At 42.3% G+C, this 22,650-nt stretch overlaps 1 protein-coding gene across 1 annotated transcript in view; it reads right to left on the bottom strand.

Annotated features, from left to right (window-relative positions):
- Window positions 1-3,355: 3,355 nt before the first annotated feature.
- si:ch73-71d17.2 (RPA-related protein RADX) overlaps window positions 3,356-22,650 on the bottom strand; it is a 44,269-nt gene continuing 24,974 nt past the window's right edge. The window contains 9 exon segments of the mRNA XM_064932849.1: window positions 3,356-3,474; window positions 5,674-5,746; window positions 5,748-5,791; window positions 12,433-12,479; window positions 15,308-15,376; window positions 15,473-15,798; window positions 16,675-16,799; window positions 19,808-19,981; window positions 20,807-20,899. Of these exon segments, the coding sequence (XP_064788921.1) occupies window positions 3,356-3,474; window positions 5,674-5,746; window positions 5,748-5,791; window positions 12,433-12,479; window positions 15,308-15,376; window positions 15,473-15,798; window positions 16,675-16,799; window positions 19,808-19,981; window positions 20,807-20,899 (1,070 nt within the window).

Genomic DNA, 22,650 nt, shown 5'->3' with positions numbered 1-22,650 from the left:
CCTACTGTTTATTAACCCTGTTAATAACCCTACTGTTCATTAACCCTGTTAGTAACCCCTACTGTTTATTAACCATATTACTGTTTATTAACCCTACTGTTCATTAACCCTGTTAGTAACCCTACTGTTTATTAACCCTGTTAGTAACCCTACTGTTCATTAACCCTGTTAGTAACCCTACTGTTTATTAACCCTGTTAATAACCCTACTGTTTATACTGTTCATTAACCCTGTTAGTAACCCTACTACATATTACTGTTTATTAACCCTACTGTTTATTTGTTAGTAACCTACTGTTAATAACCCTACTGTTTATTAACCCTACTGTTTATTAACCCTGTTAGTAACCCTACTGTTTATTAACCCTGTTAATAACCCTACTGTTTATTAACCCTGTTAATAACCCTACTGTTTATTAACCCTGTTAATAACCCTACTGTTTATTAACCCTGTTAATAACCCTACTGTTTATTAACCCTGTTAGTTACTGTTTATAACCCTACTGTTTATTAACCCTGTTAATAACCCTACTGTTTATTAACCCTGTTAATAACCCTACTGTTTATTAACCCTGTTAATAACCCTACTGTTTATTAACCCTGTTAATAACCCTACTGTTTATTAACCCATAATAACCATAGTACTACTGTTTATTAACCCTGTTAATAACCCTACTGTTTATTAACCCTGTTAATAACCCTACTGTTTATTAACCCTACTGTTTATTAACCCTACTGTTCATTAACCCTGTTAGTTAACCTACTACATTGTACTGTTTATTAACCCTGTTAGTAACCCTACTGTTCATTAACCCTGTTAGTAACCCTACTGTTTATTAACCCTGTTAATAACCCTACTGTTCATTAACCCTGTTAGTAACCCTACTACATATTACTGTTTATTTATTAACCCTACTGTTGTAACCATTAACCCTGTTAGTAACCCTACTGTTTATTAACCCTGTTAAGTAACTGTTCATTTAACCCTACTGTTTATTAACCCTGTTTAGTAACCCTACTGTTCATTAACCCTGTTAGTAACCCTACTACATATTACTGTTTATTAACCCTACTGTTATTAACCCTGTTAGTAACCCTAACTGTTTATTTAACCCTACTGTTTATTAACCCTGTTAGTAACCCTACTGTTTATTAACCCTTTATTAACCCCCTGTGAATTAACCCTGTTAGTAACCCTACTGTTTATTAACCCTGTTAATAACCCTACTGTTTATTAACCCTGTTAGTAACCCTACTGTTTATTAACCCTGTTAGTAACCCTGTGTTATTAACCCTACTGTTAATAAGCCTACTGTTTATTAACCCTGTTAATAACCCTACTGTTACTTATTAACCCTGTTAATAACCCTACTGTTTATTAACCCTGTTAATAACCCTACTGTTTATTAACCCTGTTAGTAACTGTTATTAACCCTGTTACTGTTTATTAACCCTGTTAATAACCCTACTACATATTACTGTTTATTAACCCTGTTAGTAACCCTACTGTTTATTAACCCTGTTAATAACCCTACTGTTTATTAACCCTGTTACTAACCAGACTGTTCATTAACCCTGTTAATAACCTACTACTGTTTATTAACCCTACTGTTTATTAACCCTGTTGTTATTAACCCTACTGTTTATTAACCCTGTTAGTACTGTTTATTAACCCTACTGTTTATTAACCCTGTTAGTAACCCTACTGTTCATTAACCCTGAATAACCCTACTAACCCTGTTAATAACCCTGTTTATTAACCCTGTTAACCATTAACCCTGTTAGTAACCCTACTACACTAATTACTGTTTATTAACCCTACTGTTTATTAACCCTGTTGAGTAACCCTACTGTTTATTAACCCTGTTACTGTTCATTAACCCTACTGTTTATTAACCCTGTTAGTAACCCTACTGTTTATTAACCCTGTTAGTAACCCTACTGTTTATTAACCCTGTGAACTGTTTAACCCTGTTAACTACCATAGTACTGTTATTGGACTGTTTATTAACCCTGTTAATAACCCTACTGTTATTAACCCTGTTAATAACCCTACTGTTTATTAACCCTGTTAATAACCCTACTGACTGTTTATTAACCCTGTTAATAACCCTACTACATAGTACTGTTTATTAACCCTGTACTGTTTATTAACCCTGTTAGTAACCCTACTGTTTATTAACCCTGTTAGTAACCCTACTGTTTATTAACCCTGTTAATAACCCTACTGTTTATTAACCTTGTTAATAACCCTACTGTTTATTAACCCTGTTAATAACCCTACTGTTTATTAACCCTGTTAGTAACCCTACTGTTTATTAACCCCTGTTTATTAACCCTACTGTTTATTAACCCTACTGTTTATTAACCCTACTGTTTATTAACCCTGTTAACCCACTGTTCATTAACCCTACTGTTTATTAACCCTGTTAGCAACCCTACTGTTTATTAACCCTGTTAGTAACCTACTGTTCTACTGTTTATTAACCCTGTTAGTAACCCTACTGTTTAATTAACCCTGTTAGTAACATTTAGTGGTTAATACATAATACTTACTTTATGGTTAAAGCCTTCACCTGTAAACTCAGTGGTTTAAACAACATAAAATAGCTGGCTTTACAATCCACACTCATTTAGTGGAGTGTGTGTGTCAGAGAGAGTGGAAGGGTGGTGTGAGTGTTAATGGAGTGACTGTGTGTGTCACTCAGAGACCCTACAGATTAGTGGCTACTCCATGTCAGTGTGAGTGTGTGTCAGAGAGAGAACTCAGGGTGTGTGTGAGTAGTGTGTGTGTGTCAGAGAGAGAAAGGGTGTCCATCACTCATTTAGTGGTGAGTGTGTGTGTGTCAGAGAGAGAAAGGGTGTGTGTGAGTGTGTGTGTACAAACCAGAGAGAGAAAGGGTGTGTGTGAGTGTGTGTGTGTGTGTGTACAGAGAGTGAAAGTGGTCTGTGTGTGAGTGTGTGTGTCCATGTCAGAGTGGAAATGGGTCTGTGTTAGTGTTAGAGAGAAAGGAAGTGTTTCAGTCTTTTAGTAATGTTTCCTCCTTCCTCTTTTTCCTTCCATAGTGGAAAGTCTCGTGAACTCAAAAGCCATCTTCACTCACCAATAGACAACTGTCAGGGAAAAATTCTGTCACCAATAGAAAATCAGCAAGAAAGGCTTCCAGAGATGCATTGTCTTTTCTTTAACCAATCATCTCCCACTCTGCACGTAGTAACCCTACTGTTTCTTGATTCGTAGCCACACCCTTTAGTGGTTAATAGTGTGTTACGCTAAGATCATTTAGTTGACTACAACTACCACATACAGTAGATTGGACTTGAACTATTGACGCATGATGAAGAGGTCAGTCTTCTCAGACTGGGAAGGCTCTACACAGGACCACCTCCAATCTGTCTCCTCCCAGAAGACACAACTCCAGAACACACACCAGCCTCTGATTGGCCAGCTGGAAGGCCGTTGCGATCAGATCCGCTGTGATCACAGGACGAAAGAAGACAGTAATCATTATTATGGTGTGTGTTATCAGGTGGAGGTGTGTGTTACCAGGTGGAGGTGTGTGTTACCAGGTGGAGGTGTGTGTTACCAGGTGGAGGTGTGTGATACCAGGTGGAGCTGTGTGATACCAGGTGGAGCTGTGTGATACCAGGTGGAGGTGTGTGCCCTACCAGGTGGAGGTGTGTGTTTACCAGGTGGTTAAGTGGAGGTGTGTGTTACCAGGTGGAGGTGTGTGTTACCAGGTGGAGGTGTGTGATACCATGGTGGAGGTGTGTGTTACCAGGTGGAGGTGTGTGTTACCAGGTGGAGGTGGAGGTGTGTGTTACCAGGTGGAGGTGTGTGTTATCTGGTGCAGGTGGAGGTGTGTGATACCAGGTGGAGGTGTGTGTTACCAGGTGGAGTTGGAAGTGTGTGTTACCAGGTGCAGGTGGAGGTGTGTGTTACCAGGTGCAGGTGTGTGTTACCAGGTGGAGGTGTGTGTTACCAGGTGCAGGTGGAGGTAGTGTGTTACCAGGTGGAGGTGTGTGTTACCTGGTGCAGGTGGAGGTGTGTGTGGTTAAAAGCCTCCATGTGTCAGGATGGTGAACCAGTGGTCGGATCACTGGGAGGGGCCATGTGGAGGGGAGGGGCCTGTAGGGGTGCTGGTGGCAGAGCTACCAGGTACTCATTGAGTGGAACTACTCCATCACGACCACCACCCCGTCAGATAAAGCTAGAGAGACGGAGGGATGGAGAGACAGAGACAGGGAGATGGAGAGACAGAGAGAGAGAGAGATGGATGCTGAGAGATTCTACTCCATCGACAGAGAGAGAGATGGAGAGACAGAGAGAGAGAGACGGAGAGACAGAGAGATCCTCATTTAGACAGGAGACTCATGGAGTGGTTAGAGAGAGAGAGAGAGATGGAGGGACAGACAGATGGAGAGACGGAGGGACAGACAGATGGAGAGACAGAGAGAGAGATGGAGAGACAGAGAGAGAGATGGAGAGACAGACATGAGAGAGAGATGGAGAGACAGAGAGAGAGAGATGGAGAGACAGAGATCACTCAGAGATGGAGACTCCACAGAGAGAGAGATGGAGAGACAGAGAGAGATGGAGAGACAGAGAGAGAGATGGAGAGACAGAGAGAGAGATGGAGAGATCACAGAGAGTTCTGATGGAGAGACAGATTTAAGAGAGATGGAGGGACTCAGAGTGGAGAGACGGAGGGACATGGACTAGATCAGAGACGGAGGGACAGAGAGAGAGATCAGGACCTGGGGACAGACAGAGAGAGATGGAGAGGACAGAGAGAGAGATGGAGAGACAGAGATGGAGATGGAGAGAGATGGAGAGATGGAGAGAGTGGAGGGACAGACTCCATCACTCAACAGAGAGAGAGAGATGGAGGGACAGAGAGAGAGACTGGAGGGACAGACAGATGGAGTCTGACATAGTGTGTACTCCTACTGATGGAGAGACAGTCTGAGCATCACTGTGTAGATGGAGAGACTAATCAGTCTGTGGATGGAGAGACAGATTGAGAGAATGGAGAGACAGAGAGAGAGATGGAGGGACAGAAAGACCTGTGTAGACTCAGGGACAACAGATGGAGAGACAGAGAGTGGTTAGAGAGAGATGGTAGACTACATTACTAAGAGTCTGACCTGGACTACTACATTACTAATCAGAGAGAGATGTGTACTACAGAGTGGTTAAGAGAGAGATGGAGAGACATTAGAGAGAGAGATGGACTACTACACTGTTACTCATCAGATCAGGAGAGACACAACAGATGGAGAGACAGACTCCCCTCTGAGGGATGGAGAGACAGAGGGAGGGACTACAGTTAAGAAGGCATGAGGGATGAATCATTTAACCAGTGGAAAGAAATTACTATTTTGCAAGGGAGCAATGTAAATGTAAATGAATCAAAACCATGTGACCTGTGTGTACCTCTGAGTGTGAGTGATGTGTCACAACTACAGTGTACCAGTCTGGGTGTACTCACTGTAGGGCTGTAGTTCTCGAGACTTCTACATCACCTGAAGGTTACTGGAACTCTCCTGTCTGCATACAGACTCCACGGCAACCTGCCTGTTGGACCTCCCTGGACTAGACTGCCCTCGGGCAGTACTGTAGGGGCACTGTCTCCATTACTAACGCCCTCGACCAGGCCCAGCCGACACCCACCCAACAACGTTAGACAGGAGAGGAGGGGACCGTGAGGAATGCACTGATCATCATCATCCTCATCTTCATCATAGTTGGTCTGACAGAAACTCCATGGAAGATTCCCACAGACTGCCCTCTGACAGAGAGATGTCACAACTACACTGTTACTACAGACTGCCCTCTGACAGAGAGATGTCACAACTACACTGTTACTACAGACTGCCCTCTGACAGAGAGATGTCACAACTACACTGTTACTACTACAGACTGTCCTCTGACAGAGAGATGTCACAACTACACTAATCAGTCTGACATGTTACTACATTACTAATCAGCTCTGACAGAGAGATGTCACAACAGTCTGAGTACTACTGTTACTAACAGACTGCCCTCTGACAGAGAGATGCTATCAGACTGCCCTCTGACAGAGAGATGTCACAACTACACTGTTACTACAGACTGTCCTCTGACAGAGAGATGTCACAACTACACTGTTACTACAGACTGCCCACTGATACATTACCATCCGTTTCACCTACATCACTCATTTAGTGGTTAATAGTGGCTACTCCATCACTCATTTAGTGGTTAATAGTGGCTACTCCATCACTCATTTAGTGGTTAATAGTGGCTACTCCATCACTCATTTAGTGGTTAATAGTGGCTACTCCATCACTCATTTAGTGGTTAATAGTGGCTACTCCATCACTCATTTAGTGGTTAATAGTGGCTACTCCATCACTCATTTAGTGGTTAATAGTGGCTACTCCATCACTCATTTAGTGGTTAATAGTGGCTACTCCATCACTCATTTAGTGGTTAATAGTGGCTACTCCATCATTCATTTAGTGGTTAATAGTGGCTACTCCATCACTCATTGAGTGGTTAATAGTGTCTACTCCATCACTCATTGAGTGGTTAATAGAGGCTACTCCATCACTCATTGAGTGGTTAGTGTCTACTCCATCACTCATTGAGTGGTTACCTGTCTACTCCATCACTCATTGAGTGGTTAATAGTGGCTACTCCATCACTCATTGAGTGGTTAATAGTGTCTACTCCATCACTCATTGAGTGGTTAATAGTGGCTACTCCATCACTAATTTAGTGGTTAATAGTGGTTAAGTGTCTACTCCATCACTCATTTAGTGGTTAATAGTGGCTACTCCATCACTCATTTAGTGGTTAATAGTGGTTAAGTGTCTGACTCCATCACTCATTTAGTGGTTAATAGTGGCTACTCCATCACTCATTTAGTGGTTAATAGTGGTTAAGTGTCTACTCCATCACTCATTTAGTGGTTAATAGTGGCTACTCCATCACTCATTTAGTGGTTAATAGTGGTTAAGTGTCTACTCCATCACTCATTTAGACCTGGTTAATAGTGGCTACTCCATCACTCATTTAGTGGTTAATAGTGGCTACTCCATCACTCATTTAGTGGTTAATAGTACTACTCCATCACTCATTTAGTGGTTAATAGTGGCTACTCCATCACTCATTTAGTGGTTGATAGTGGCTACTCCATCACTCATTTAGTGGTTAAGTGGCTACTCCATCACTCATTGAGTGGTTAATAGTCTACTCCATCACTCATTGAGTGGTTAATAGTGGCTACTCCATCACTCATTGAGTGGTTACTAATCATAGTGTCTACTCCATCACTCATTGAGTGGTTAATAGTGGCTACTCCATCACTCATTGAGTGGTTAATAGTGGCTACTCCATCACTCATTTAGTGGCATTACTTGATAGTGGCTACTCCATCACTAATTTAGTGGTTAATAGTTGCTACTCCATCACTCATTTAGTGGTTAAGTGTCTACTCCATCACTCATTTAGTGGTTAATAGTGGTTAAGTGTCTACTCCATCACTCATTTACTAATCAGTCTGACCTGTACTGGTTAATAGTGGCTACTCCATCACCCATGTAGTGGTTAATAGTGGCTACTCCATCACTCATTTAGTGGTTAATAGTGGTTACTAGTGTCTGACCTCCATCACTCACTAGAGTGGTTAATAGTGGCTACTCCATCACTCAGTGGTTAATAGTGGCTACTCCATCACTCAGTGGTTAATAGTGTCTACTCCATCACTCATTGAGTGGTTAATAGTGTCTACTCCATCACTCATTGAGTGGTTAATAGTGTCTACTCCATCACTCATTGAGTGGTTAATAGTGGCTACTCCATCACTCATAGAGTGGTTAATAGTGGCTACTCCATCACTCATAGAGTGGTTAACTAGTGGCTACTCCATCACTCAGAGTGGTTAATAGTGGCTACTCCATCACCCATGTAGTGGTTAATAGTGGCTACTCCATCACTCATTTAGTGGTTAATAGTGGTTAAGTGTCTACTCCATCACTCACAGAGTGGTTAATAGTGGCTACTCCATCACTCAGAGTGGTTAATAGTGGCTACTCCATCACTCATTGAGTGGTTAATAGTACATTACTCCATCACTCATTGAGTGGTTAATAGTGGCTACTCCATTACTATTTAGTGGTTGATAGTGTCTACTCCATCACTCATTGAGTGGTTAAGTGGCTACTCCATCACTCATTCAGTGGTTAATAGTGGTTACTCCATCACTCAAGGTGCTAAGACATGGTTTTTAGTGGGTCTATATCTCTCCACATGACTCTTGTCACTTCTCTGCACCTTCCTGCTGTGTCACTAAAATGGACTGCTGTACCTAATTATTCTATATCGACATTATCGCATTACTAAAAATGAATCTAAACATTTTTATTTGACCTTATTGAGGGAATTAATCATTGACCTCTATTGATATGGATTTATCGTCCAGCCCATTTATCTGACTGCCCTTTGAGACATGTTACAACTAAAACGTTACTACTACAACCTTACTAATCAGACTGCCCTTTGAGACATGTTACAACTACAACATTACTACAACCTTACTACAGACATGTTACAACTACAACATTACTACTAACATTACTAATCAGTCTGACCTTACTACAGACATGTTACAACTACAACGTCTGACTACAACATTACTAACAGACATGTTACAACTACAACATTACTAACAGTCTGACCTTACTACAGACATGTTACAACTACAATCAGTTACTACAACCTTACAACAACCATTACTAATCAGACTGCCCATTTTGAGACATGTTACAACTACAACTTTACTACAACCTTACTAATCAGACTGCCCTTTGAGACATCTTACAACTACAATGTTACTGACAACACTACTACAACCTTACTACATCATCTGACTACCGGTTCTGTTCCTCTAAAATCAGTCTGACCTGTGTACCACTACATTACTAATCAGCCTGACATCTACCACTACATTACTAATCAGTCTGACATGTGTACTACTGCATTACTAATCAGTCTGACCTGTGTACTACTGCACTACAGTACTAATCAGTCTGACCTGTGTACTACTACATTACTAATCAGTCTGACCTCTGACCTGTGTACTACTACATTACTAATCAGTCTGACCTGTGTACTACTACATTACTAATCAGTCTGACCTGTGTACTACTACATTACTAATCAGTCTGACCTGTGTACTACTACATTACTAATCAGTCTGACCTGTGTACTACTACATTACTAATCAGTCTGACCTGTGTACTACTGCATTACTAATCAGTCTGACCTGTGTACTACTGCATTACTAATCAGTCTGACCTGTGTACTACTGCATTACTAATCAGTCTGACATGTGTACTACTGCATTACTAATCAGTCTGACATTACTAATCAGTCTGTACTACTGCATTACTAATCAGTCTGACCTGTGTACTACTGCATTACTAATCAGTCTGACATGTGTACTACTACATTACTAATCAGTCTGACATGTGTACTACTACATTACTAATCAGTCTGACATCTACATTACTAATCAGTCCACTACATTACTAATCAGTCTGACCTGTGTACTACTGCATTACTAATCAGTCTGACCTGTGTACTACTGCATTACTAATCAGTCTGACCTGTGTACTACTACATTACTAATCAGTCTGACCTGTGTACTACTGCATTACTAATCAGTCTGACCTGTGTACCTACTACATTACTAATCAGTCTGACCTGTGTACCACTACATTACTAATCAGTCTGACCTGTGTACCACTACATTACTAATCAGTCTGACCTGACCTGTGTACTACTACATTACTAATCAGTCTGACCTGTGTACTACTGCATTACTAATCAGTCTGACATCTGTACTACTACATTACTAATCAGTCTGACCTGTGTATTACTACATTACTAATCAGCCTGACATCTACTACTACATTACTAATCAGTCTGACCTGTGTATTACTACATTACTAATCAGTCTGACCTGTGTACTACTACATTACTAATCAGTCTGACCTGTGTACTACTACATTACTAATCAGTCTGACCTGTGTACTACTGCATTACTAATCAGTCTGACCTGTGTACCCACTACATTACTAATCAGTCTGACCTGTGTATTACTACATTACTAATCAGACCTGACATCTACTACTACATTACTAATCAGTCTGACCTGTGTACTACTACATTACTAATCAGTCTGACCTGTGTACTACTACATTACTAATCAGTCTGACCTGTGTACTACTACATTACTAATCAGCCTGACATCTACTACTACATTACTAATCAGTCTGACCTGTGTCTGACTACTACATTACTAATCAGTCTGACCTGTGTACTACTACATTACTAATCAGTCTGACCTGTGTACTACTACATTACTAATCAGTCTGACATGTGTACTACTACATTACTAATCAGTCTGACCTGTGTACTACTGCATTACTAATCAGTCTGACATGTGTACTACTGCATTACTAATCAGTCTGACCTGTGTACTACTGCATTACTAATCAGTCTGACATGTGTACTACTGCATTACTAATCAGTCTGACCTGTGTACTACTACATTACTAATCAGTCTGACCTGTGTACTACTACATTACTAATCAGTCTGACCTGTGTACTACTACATTACTAATCAGTCTGACCTGTGTACTACTACATTACTAATCAGTCTGACCTGTGTACTACTGCATTACTAATCAGTCTGACATGTGTACTACTGCATTACTAATCAGTCTGACCTGTGTACTACTGCATTACTAATCAGTCTGACATGTGTACTACTGCATTACTAATCAGTCTGACCTGTGTACTACTACATTACTAATCAGTCTGACATCTACTACTACATTACTAATCAGTCTGACCTGTGTACTACTACATTACTAATCAGTCTGACCTGTGTACTACTACATTACTAATCAGTCTGACCTGTGTAATACTACATTACTAATCAGTCTGACATCTACTAACTACATTACTAATCAGTCTGACCTGTGTACTACTGCATTACTAATCAGTCTGACCTGTGTACTACTGCATTACTAATCAGTCTGACATCTACTACTACATTACTAATCAGTCTGACCTGTACTACTACATTACTAATGTACTACTGCATTACTAATCAGTCTGACCTGTGTACCCACTACATTACTAATCAGTCTGACCTGTGTACTACTGCATTAATCAGTCTGACCTGTGTACTACTGCATTACTAATCAGTCTGACCTGTGTACCCACTACATTACTAATCAGTCTGACCTGTGTACTACTACATTACTAATCAGTCTGACCTGTGTACTACTACATTACTAATCAGTCTGACCTGTGTACTACTACATTACTAATCAGTCTGACCTGTGTACTACTACATTACTAATCAGTCTGACCTGTGTACTACTGCATTACTAATCAGTCTGACCTGTGTACCCACTACATTACTAATCAGTCTGACCTGTGTACTACTGCATTACTAATCAGTCTGACATCTACTACTACATTACTAATCAGTCTGACCTGTGTACTACTACATTACTAATCAGTCTGACATACTAATCACTACTACATTACTAATCAGTCTGACCTACATTACTAATGTGACTACTACATTACTAATCAGTCTGACCTGTGTACTACTGCATTACTAATCAGTCTGACCTGTGTACTACTGCATTACTAATCAGTCTGACATCTACTACTACATTACTAATCAGTCTGACCTGTGTACTACTACATTACTAATCAGTCTGACATGTGTACTACTACATTACTAATCAGTCTGACCTGTGTACTACTACATTACTAATCAGTCTGACCTGTGTACTACTGCATTACTAATCAGTCTGACCTGTGTACTACTACATTACTAATCAGTCTGACCTGTGTACTACTGTCATTACTAATCAATCTGACCTGTGTACTACTGCATTACTAATCAGTCTGACCTGTGTACTACTGCATTACTAATCAGTCTGACCTGTGTACTACTGCATTACTAATCAGTCTGACCTGTGTACTACTACATTACTAATCAGTCTGACCTGTGTACTACTACATTACTAATCAGTCTGACCTGTGTACTACTGCATTACTAATCAGTCTGACCTGTGTACTACTACATTACTAATCAGTCTGACCTGTGTACTACTACAGTATTAATCAGTCTGACCTGTGTACTACTGCATTACTAATCAGTCTGACCTGTGTACTACTACATTACTAATCAGTCTGACCTGTGTACTACTACATTACTAATCAGTCTGACCTGTGTACTACTACATTACTAATCAGTCTGACCTGTGTACTACTACAGTATTAATCAGTCTGACCTGTGTACTACTGCATTACTAATCAGTCTGACCTGTGTACTACTGCATTACTAATCAGTCTGACCTGTTCCTGTGTCGGTCTCCTCCTCTGGATGGGTCCCTAGAGTCAGTCTGCAGAAAACAACAGAGAACAGGTGAGACACACACACACACACACTACCCGAGCCACTGCCTGTTCACCCCGCTATAATCCAGAAGGCGAGGTCAGTACAGGTGCATCAAAGCTGGGACCGAGAGACTGAAAAACAGCTTCTATCTCAAGGCCATCAGACTGTTAAACAGCAACCACTGACATTGAGTGGCTGCTGCCAACACACTGACACTGACTCAACTCCAGCCACTTTAATAATGGGAATTGATGGGAAAGGATGTAAAATATATCACTAGCCACTTTAAACAATGCTACCTAATATAATGTTTACATACCCTACATTATTCATCTCATATGTATACGTATATACTGTACTCTATCATCTACTGCATCTTTATGTAATACATGTATCACTAGCCACTTTAACTATGCCACTTTGTTTACATACTCATCTCATATGTATATACTGTACTCAATACCATCTACTGTATCTTGCCTATGCTGCTCTTTTACCATCACTCATTCATATATCTTTATGTACATATTCTTTATCCCCTTACACTTGTGTATAAGACAGTAGTTTTGGAATTGTTAGTTAGATTACTTGTTGGTTATTACTGCATTGTCGGAACTAGAAGCACAAGCATTTCGCTACACACATTAACATCTGCTAACCATGTGTATGTGACAAATATATATATATATTTTTTGATTTGAATACATAGTGCATTAGAAAAGTATTCATATCCCTTGACTTATTCCACATTTTGATCTGTTACAGCCTTATTCTAAAACCGATTAAAATGTTTTCCCTTATCAATCTACATAATACCCCTAAATAACAAAATAAACACAGAAATACCTTATTTACATAAGTATTCAGATCCTTTGCTATGAGATTTGATGTTTCTGCAACCTGATTGGAGTCCACTTGTGGTAAATTCAATTGATTGGACATGATTTGAGAAGGCTCACACCTGTCCATATAAGGTCCCACAGTTGACAGTCATGTCAGAGCAAAAACCAAGACACGAGGTCAAAGGAATTGTCTGTAGAGGTCAGAGACAGGATTGTGTTGAGGCACAGATCTGGAGATGGGTACCAAACAATGTCTGCAGCATTGAAGGTCCCCAAGAACACAGTGGCCTCCATCATTCTTAAATGGAGGAAGTTTGGAAACACCAAGACTCTTCCTAGAGGTGGCCGCCCGGCCAAACTGAGCAACCGGGGGAGAAGAGAAGGGGCTTGGTCTGAGCGAGAACCCTTGCTCCAGAGTTCCTCTGTGGAGATAGGAGAACGTTCCAGAAGGGCAAACCATCCAGAATGCCAAGTGTCACATCTGGAGGAAACCTGGCACCATCCCTACGGTGAAGCATGGTGGTGGCAGCACTATGCTGTGGGTATGTTTTTAAGCAGCAGGGACTGGGAGACTAGTCAGGATCGATGGAAAGATGAACGGAGAAAAGTACAGGGAGATCCTTGATGAAAACCTGCTCCAGTGTGCTCAGGACCTCAGACTGGGGTGAAGGTTCACCTTCCAAAAGGACAATGAACCTAAGCACATTGTAATCACTGCCAGAGGTGCTTCAACAAAGCACGCTTCACGTGATGTATTTTTGTCTCTACCTTCTTGCCCTTTGTGCTGTTGTCTGTGCCCAATAATATTTGTGCCATGTTGTTCTTGCTACTATGCTGTGTTGTCATGTGTTGCTGCCTTGCTGTGTTGTCGTGGTGTGTTTTGTCCTGTATTTATATCTATATTTTTAATGCCCCCGTCCCCGTAGGTCTTTCTCCTTTTGGTAGGCTGTCATTGTAAAGAAGAATTTGTTCTAAACTGACTTCGTGAAATAAAATAAAAACGTAAATGTGATGTTTCAGTTTTTTATTTTTAATACATATGCAAAAAAATCTAAAAACCTGTTTTTGCTTTTTGGGGGTAGATTGATGAGGAACAAACAATTTAATCCATTTTAGAATAAGGCTGTAAAGTAACAAAATGTGGAACAAGTCAAGGGGTCTGAATACTTTCCGCCCTGAACACCAGTCTCAACGTCAACAGTGAAGAGGAGACTCCGGGATGCTGGCCTTCTAGGCAGAGTTTCTCTGTCCAGTCTCAACATCAACAGTGAAGAGGCGACTCCAGGATGCTGGCCTTCTAGACAGAGTTTCTCTGTCCAATCTCAACGTCAACAGTGAAGAGGCGACTCCAGGATGCTGGCCTTCTAGACAGAGTTCCTCTGTCCAGTCTCAACGTCAACAGTGAAGAGGAGACTCCGGGATGCTGGCCTTCTAGGCAGAGTTTCTCTGTCCAGTCTCAACGTCAACAGTGAAGAGGAGACTCTGGGATGCTGGCCTTCTAGGCAGAGTTCCTCTGTCCAGTCTCAACGTCAACAGTGAAGAGGAGACTCCGGGATGCTGGCCTTCTAGGCAGAGTTCCTCTGTCCAGTCTCAACGTCAACAGTGAAGAGGCGACTCCGGGATGCTGGCCTTCTAGGCAGAGTTCCTCTGTCCAGTCTCAACGTCAACAGTGAAGAGGCGACTCCGGGATGCTTGCAGAATTCCTCTGTCCAGTGTCTGTGTTCTTTTTCCCATCTTAATCTTCATTTTTATTGGCCAGTCTGCGATATGGCTTTTTTTTGCAAATTAATTACTTAAAAATCATACAATGTAATTTTCTGGATTTTTTTAGATTCCGTCTCTCACAGTTGAAGTGTACCTATGATAAAAATTACAGACCTCTACCTGCTTTGTAAGTAGGTAAACCTGCAAAATCGGCAGTGTATCGAATACTTGTTCTCCCCACTGTATATGCACACACTATATATACACAGACTATATATTTACACACCTCTTCCTGGGGGGTCCAGCACTGCTGAAAAGTTTTCTCTTTGGGGATTTACTGTTGCTGAGTCCTAACCTACAACACACAATAATATATACATAATAACACCTAACCTACAACACACAATAATATATATATATATAAAACTCTATACAGCAGTGTGCGTCTTACCCTGCTCTCAGCATCAGAAGCCTGGGACTCAATTTGACTGACGAGCCTGGAGAGGAGGGAGGGAGACGAGGGGAGGAGGGAGACATACGAGGAGAGGAGGGAGGGAGACGAGGGGAGGAGGGAGACATACGAGGAGAGGAGGGAGAGATACGAGGGGAGGAGGGAGAGATACGAGGGGAGGAGGGAGAGATACGAGGAAAGGAGGGAGACATACGAGGAGAGGAGGGAGAGATACGCGGGGAGGAGGGAGAGATACGAGGAGAGGAGGGAGAGATACGAGGAGAGAAAGCAGCAGGTCTGTCTATCCACACTAGACACTGGTCTTCCTAAAGGAGACAGAACATACAGACTATCATTCCAACTAAATAAGAGCAATAATGGCTTCTTTTTGTAGGCACCAACTCCACCATGGTTAGACAAAGCCTATGGGGAAATGTATTTTTTTTTTTGTTATGTAGGGGGATAAACACTGAAAATAAGGTCCGTAGAAAACACAGGCTTAGGAGATACTTTACGTTTTGTTTTAGGAGATAATCTTAAATCAGTTAACGTCACTTGTTGTGAATTTTGGAGCATTTATGTAAAAAAAAAAAAAAAAAGACAAGAGGCTTTATATTTAATAAAGGTCATGTTAACCCCTAACCCCAACCTTAACCCCTAACCCTCCTAACCCCAACCCTTAACCCTAACTCTAATCCCAACCCCTAACCCTTAACCCCTAACCCTTAACCCTAATCCCAACCCTAACCCCTAACCCCCAGTAACCCCTAACCCCAACCCTTAACCCTAAACCCTAACCCTTAACCCCTAACCCTAATCCCAACCCTAACCCCCAGTAACCCCTAACCCCAACCCTTAACCCTAACTCCAACCCCTTAACCCCTAACCCTAAACCCCTAACCCTTAACCCTAACCCCCAGTAACCCCTAACCCCTAACCCCAACCCTTAACCTCCAAACCCAAACCCTTAACCCCTAACCCCAACCATAACTCCAACCCCTAACCCTTAACCCTTAACCCCTAACCCTTAACCCCTAACCCTTAACCCCTAACCCTTAACCCCTAACCCCTACCCCATACTGTATGAATGGGTGAACCAACCACCCGAATAACAAAGGCCATTTAGCAGACCCTTTTATCCAAAGCAACTTAATCATGAATGCGTACATTTTACGGGTGGTCCTGGGAAGTGTGTTAGTTACCTTTCCTCTATGGCAGTGAGTAACCATGGTGATGGTTGCCTGGATACAGAAGCTACGTCTCTCTCTGTACTGAAGTCGCTCCGCCTCCCACTTTAGCTCCGCCCCTCTCAGCAGACCTAGTTCACCTACACACACAGTAAGAAACAGAAGACCTGAACAAAAATATAAACATGTGCAAAGCTGACATCAAGGCAAAGGCAACTTTGAAGAATCTCAAATATATGTTGATTTGTTTAACACTTTTTTGGTTACTACATGATTCCATATGTGTTATTACATAGTTTTGATGTCTTCACTATTATTCTACAATGTAGAAAATAGTAAAAAATAAAGAAAAACCCTGGAATGAGTAGGTGCCCAAACTTTTGACTGGTGCTGAATGTATGAGCTGGAAATCCAGAGTAAGCTAATTAAGACATCAAAGTTTATTTGTCACGTGAGCCGAATACAACAGGTCAGACCTGACAGTGAATCGCTTACTTACAATGTGCGAAAAAAAGGTGTGTTTTTTTGTAGGTAAGTAAAGAAGAAAAACAACAGTGAAAAGACAATTGAAAAAAGAGTTGCAAGGCTCCATCCAGACAGTTATTCAGGCTGATTGAGGTAGCATGTACATGTAGGTATGGTTAAAGTGACTATGCATATATGATGAACAGAGAGTAGCAGTAGAGAGGCTACATCCAGACAGTTATTCAGGCTGATTGAGGTAGTATGTACATGTAGGTATGGTTAAAGTGACTATGCATATATGATGAACAGAGAGTAGCAGTAGCATAAAAGAGGGGGGAGGTACACAATGCAAATAGTCCGGGTAACCATTGGTTAAATGTTCAGGAGTGTTATGGCTTGGGGTAAAAGCTGCACCATCGAGAGCATCCTGACTGGTTGCATCACTGCCTGGTATGACAACTGCTCGGCCTCCTACCGAAAAGCACAACAGAGGGTAGTGCGTACGGCCCAGCACATTACTGGGGCCAAGCTTCCTGCCATCCATCTATACCAGGCGGTGTCAGAGGAAGGCCTTAAAAATTGTCAAAGACCTCAACCACTCCAGTCATAGACTGTTCTCTCTACTACCGCATGGCAAACAGTACCGGAGTGCCAAGTCAAGGACAAAATGGCTTCTCAACAGTTTAACCCCAAGCCATAAGACTCCTGAATAGGTAACCAAATGGTTACAAGGCTATTTGCATCGTGTGCCCCCACAACCACTCTTTTACGCTGCTGCTACTCTCTGTTTATTATCTATGCATAGTCCCTTTAACTCTACCTACATGTACATATTACCTCAATCAGCCTGACTAACCGGTGCCCCCGCACACTGACTCCACACTGACTCTGTACCCCCTGTATATAGCCTCCACATTGACTCTGTACCGGTACCCCCTGTATATAGCCTCCACATTGACTCTGTACCGGTACCCCCTGTATATAGCCTCCACATTGACTCTGTACCGGTACCCCCTGTATATAGCCTCCACATTGACTCTGTACCGGTACCCCCTGTATATAGCCTCCACATTGACTCTGTACCGTTTAACCTGTATATAGCCTCCACATTGACTCTGAACCGGTACCCCCTGTATATAGCCTCCACATTGACTCTGTAACGGTACCCCCTGTATATAGCCTCCACATTGACTCTGTACCAGTACCCCCTGTATATAGCCTTCACATTGACTCTGTACCGGTATCCCCTGTATATAGCCTCCACATTGACTCTGTACCAGTACCCCCTGTATATAGCCTCCACATTGACTCTGTACCAGTACCCCCTGTATATAGCCTCCACATTGACTCTGTACCGGTACCCCCTGTATATAGCCTCCACATTGACTCTGTACCAGTACCCCCTGTATATAGCCTCCACATTGACTCTGTACCGGTACCCCCTGTATATAGCCTCCACATTGACTCTGTACCGTTTAACCTGTATATAGCCTCCACATTGACTCTGTACCAGTACCCCGTGTATATAGCCTCCACATTGACTCTGTACCAGTACCCCCTGTATATAGCCTCCACATTGACTCTGTATCGGTACCCCCTGTATATAGCCTCCACATTGACTCTGTACCAGTACCCCGTGTATATAGCCTCCACATTGACTCTGTACCGGTACCCCCTGTATATAGCCTCCACATTGACTCTGTACCGGTACTCCCTGTATATAGCCTCCACATTGACTCTGTACCGGTACCCCCTGTATATAGCCTCCACATTGACTCTGTACCGGTACCCCCTGTATATAGCCTCCACATTGACTCTGTACCGGTACCCCCTGTATATAGCCTCCACATTGACTCTGTACCAGTACCCCCTGTATATAGCCTCCACATTGACTCTGTACTGGTATCCCCTGTATATAGCCTCCACATTGACTCTGTACCGGTTCCCCCCTGTATATAGCCTCCACATTGACTCTGTACCGGTACCCCCTGTATATAGCCTCCACATTGACTCTGTACCGTAATACCCTGTATATAGCCTCCACATTGACTCTGTACCGTAATACCCTGTATATAGCCTCCACATTGACTGTATAAAGTCTCGCTGTTGTTATTTTACTGCTCTTTAATTACTTGTTACTTTTACGCCTTACTATTATTCTTTTTTTTAATTGCATTGTTGGTTAAATGCTCATATGTTTCACCTGTTGTATTCGGAGCATACAATTTGACTTTCCATTGAATACTTTTTTTTTTCTCCCTTAGGCGTCTCACAGGACATTGCAATGTATTGCCCTGGCCACATCTGCAGTCCTCATGCCTCCTTGCAGCATGCGTAAGACACGTTCACGCAGATGAACATGGATCCTGGGCATCTTTCTTTTGGTGTTTATCAGAGTCAGTAGTAAGGCCTCTTTTGTGTCCTAAGTTTCCATAACTGTGACCTTAATTGCCTACCGTCTGTCAGCTGTTAGTGTCTTAACGACCGTTCCACAGGTGCATGTTCATTAATTGTTCATGGTTCATTGAACAATCATGGGAAACAGTGTTTAAACCCTTTACAATGAAGATCTGTGAAGTTATTTGGATTTTTACTAATTATCTTTGAAAGACAGAGTCCTGAAAAAGGGCCTTTTTTGCTGAATTTACATCAACTAACCGATAAACTAGAAACTCAGTCATACCTTTTCTGTTCTTCATGTAGGCTTCCAGGGAGACGGGAGGGGGCGGGTAGATGAAGTATCCACCAACCACAGCCCTGCTCAACACCTGTCTGTCATCCACGCTCCGCAGCCATCGGACAAACTGACGCACTGGGTGGAGCTTCCTGTAGGGCATCACTGAGTGGTGGCCAGAACCTAGAGGTTAACCAATCAGCATCAAGAACTGGGAATGTGTGTTACCAGTACAGTAGACCTGTGTGTGTGTGTGTGTGCGCGTGTGTTTATGTGTGTGTAGGTAGTGTGTGTGTATTTGTATTTATTATGGATCCCCATTAGTTCCTGCCAAGGCAGCAGCTACTCTTCCTGGGGTTTATTATGGATCCCCATTAGTTCCTGCCAAGGCAGCAGCTACTCTTCCTGGGGTTTATTATGGATCCCCATTAGTTCCTGCCAAGGCAGCAGCTACTCTTCCTGGGGTTTATTATGGATCCCCATTAGTTCCTGCCAAGGCAGCAGCTACTCTTCCTGGGGTTTATTATGGATCCCCATTAGTTCCTGCCAAGGCAGCAGCTACTCTTCCTGGGGTTTATTATGGATCCCCATTAGTTCCTGCCAAGGCAGCAGCTACTCTTCCTGGGGTTTATTATGGATCCCCATTAGTTCCTGCCAAGGCAGCAGCTACTCTTCCTGGGGTTTATTATGGATCCCCATTAGTTCCTGCCAAGGCAGCAGCTACTCTTCCTGGGGTCCAGCAACATTAAGGCAGTTATACAATTTTAAAAACATTACAATACATTCACAACACATTAAGTGTGTGCCCTCAGGCCCCTACTCTACTATTATGTATGTAATGTACATGGCTCTATGTAGTACTGGGCGCCTCCCATAGTCTGTTCTGGACTTGGGGACTGTGAAGAGACCTCTGGTGGCATGTCTTGTGGGGTATGCATGGGTGTCTTGTGGGGTGTGCATGGGTGTCTGAGCTGTGTGCTCGTAGTTTGTAGGTAGCGTGTGTGTTACCTGTGCAGTAGATCTGTGTGTAGGTAGTGTTGGTGAGGTAACAGCAGGATGAATCTCCAACCATCTGGAGTCTGGTACACACCACTACGGATACTACAGAGACACAGAGAGACACAGAGAAAGATAAAGAATCAGTTATAGAACCCATTGCCCTTTATGGTTGTGAGGTCTGGGGTCCGCTCACCAACCAAGAATTCACCAAATGGGACAAACACCAAATTGAGACTCTGCATGCAGAATTCTGCAAAAAAAATCCAATGTAAAACACCAAATAATGCAGAGCAGAATTTTTCCGATACTAATGAGCAAAATCCAGAAAAGAGCTGTTAAATTCTACAACCATCTAAAAGGAAGTGATTCCCAAACCTTCCATAACAAAGCCATCACCTACAGAGAGATGAACCTGGAGAAGAGCCCCCCAAGCAAGCTGGTCCTGGGGCTCTGTTCACAAACACAACAGACCCCACAGAGCCCCAGGACAGCAACACAATTAGACAAAACCAAATCATGAGAAAACAAAAATAATATTCTTTCCAATGTGTCAAGTAATTAACAAAAAAAAACTGAGCAAACTAGAATGGTATTTGGCCCTAAACAGAGTGTACAGTTGTGGCAAAACGTTTTGAGAATGACACAAATATTAATTTCCACAAAGTTTGCTGCCGACTTAGTTATCACTTTTGCCTTATGACAAGGTGCTCCATCATGCTCCATTGCCTTATGACAAGGTGCTCCATCATGCTCCATTGCCTTATGACAAGGTGCTGCATCATGCTCCATTGCCTTATGACAAGGTGCTGCATCATGCTCCATTGCCTTATGACAAGGTGCTCCATCATGCTGGAAAAGGCATTGTTTGTCACCAAACTGTTCCTGGATGGTTGGGAGAAGTTGCTCTCGGAGGACGTGTTGGTACCATTCTTTATTCATGGCTGTGTTCTTAGGCAAATTGTGAGTGAGCCCACTCCCTTGGCTGAGAAGCAACCCCACACATGAATGGACTCTTTACTGTTGGCATGACACAGGACTGTTGGTAGCGCTCACCTTGTCTTCTCCGGACAAGCTTTTTTCATGCAGTGGAAATGTTTTTGGGGGATTCATTTGCATTGCAAAGAGGGACTTTGCAATTAATTGCAATTCATCTGATCACTCTTCATAACATTCAGGAGTATATGCAAATTGCAGTCATACAAATTGAGGCAGCAGACTTTGTGAAAATTAATATTTGTGTCATTCTCAAAACTTTCGAACACAACTGTACTGTACACAGTGGCAGAATGACTGACCCAAATTTAAGGAAATATTTGACTATGTACAGACTCAGTGAGCATAGCCTTGCTCTCAAGAGAAGACAGGCTATGTGCACACTGCCTACAAAATGAGGTGGAAACTGAGCTGCACTTCCTAACCTCCTGCCCCATGTATGACCATATTAGAGAGACATATTTCCCTCAGATTACACAGATACACAAAGAATTTGAAAACAAACCCACTTTTGATAAACTCTCATATCTACTGGGTGAAATTCCAGTGTGCCATCACAGCAGCAAGATTTGTGACCGGTTGCCACAAGAAAAGGGCAACCAGTGAAGAACAAACTGTCACGACTTCAACCTTTCCTTTTCCATTTGTTTTGTCTTGTTTTCCCGCACACCTGGTTCACATTCCCTCATCAGACTAAATGTATAATCCTCTGTTTCCCCCATGTCTGTGTGGAATTGTTCTTTGTGTAAGGTGTTACACTGCAGGCTGTCTTGCGCTAGGTTTGTTTGTTTTGTTTAATCCAGTTCTTGTTACCGTGGTTGTGCTTTGTGCTGCCTCGCCTGTGCCTTTGGGCCAGGGAG

This window comes from Oncorhynchus masou, chromosome 23, assembly GCF_036934945.1.
Source record: "Oncorhynchus masou masou isolate Uvic2021 chromosome 23, UVic_Omas_1.1, whole genome shotgun sequence".
NCBI classification, from domain to species: domain Eukaryota; kingdom Metazoa; phylum Chordata; class Actinopteri; order Salmoniformes; family Salmonidae; genus Oncorhynchus; species Oncorhynchus masou.
This window is presented reverse-complemented; position numbering and strand designations above follow the sequence as displayed.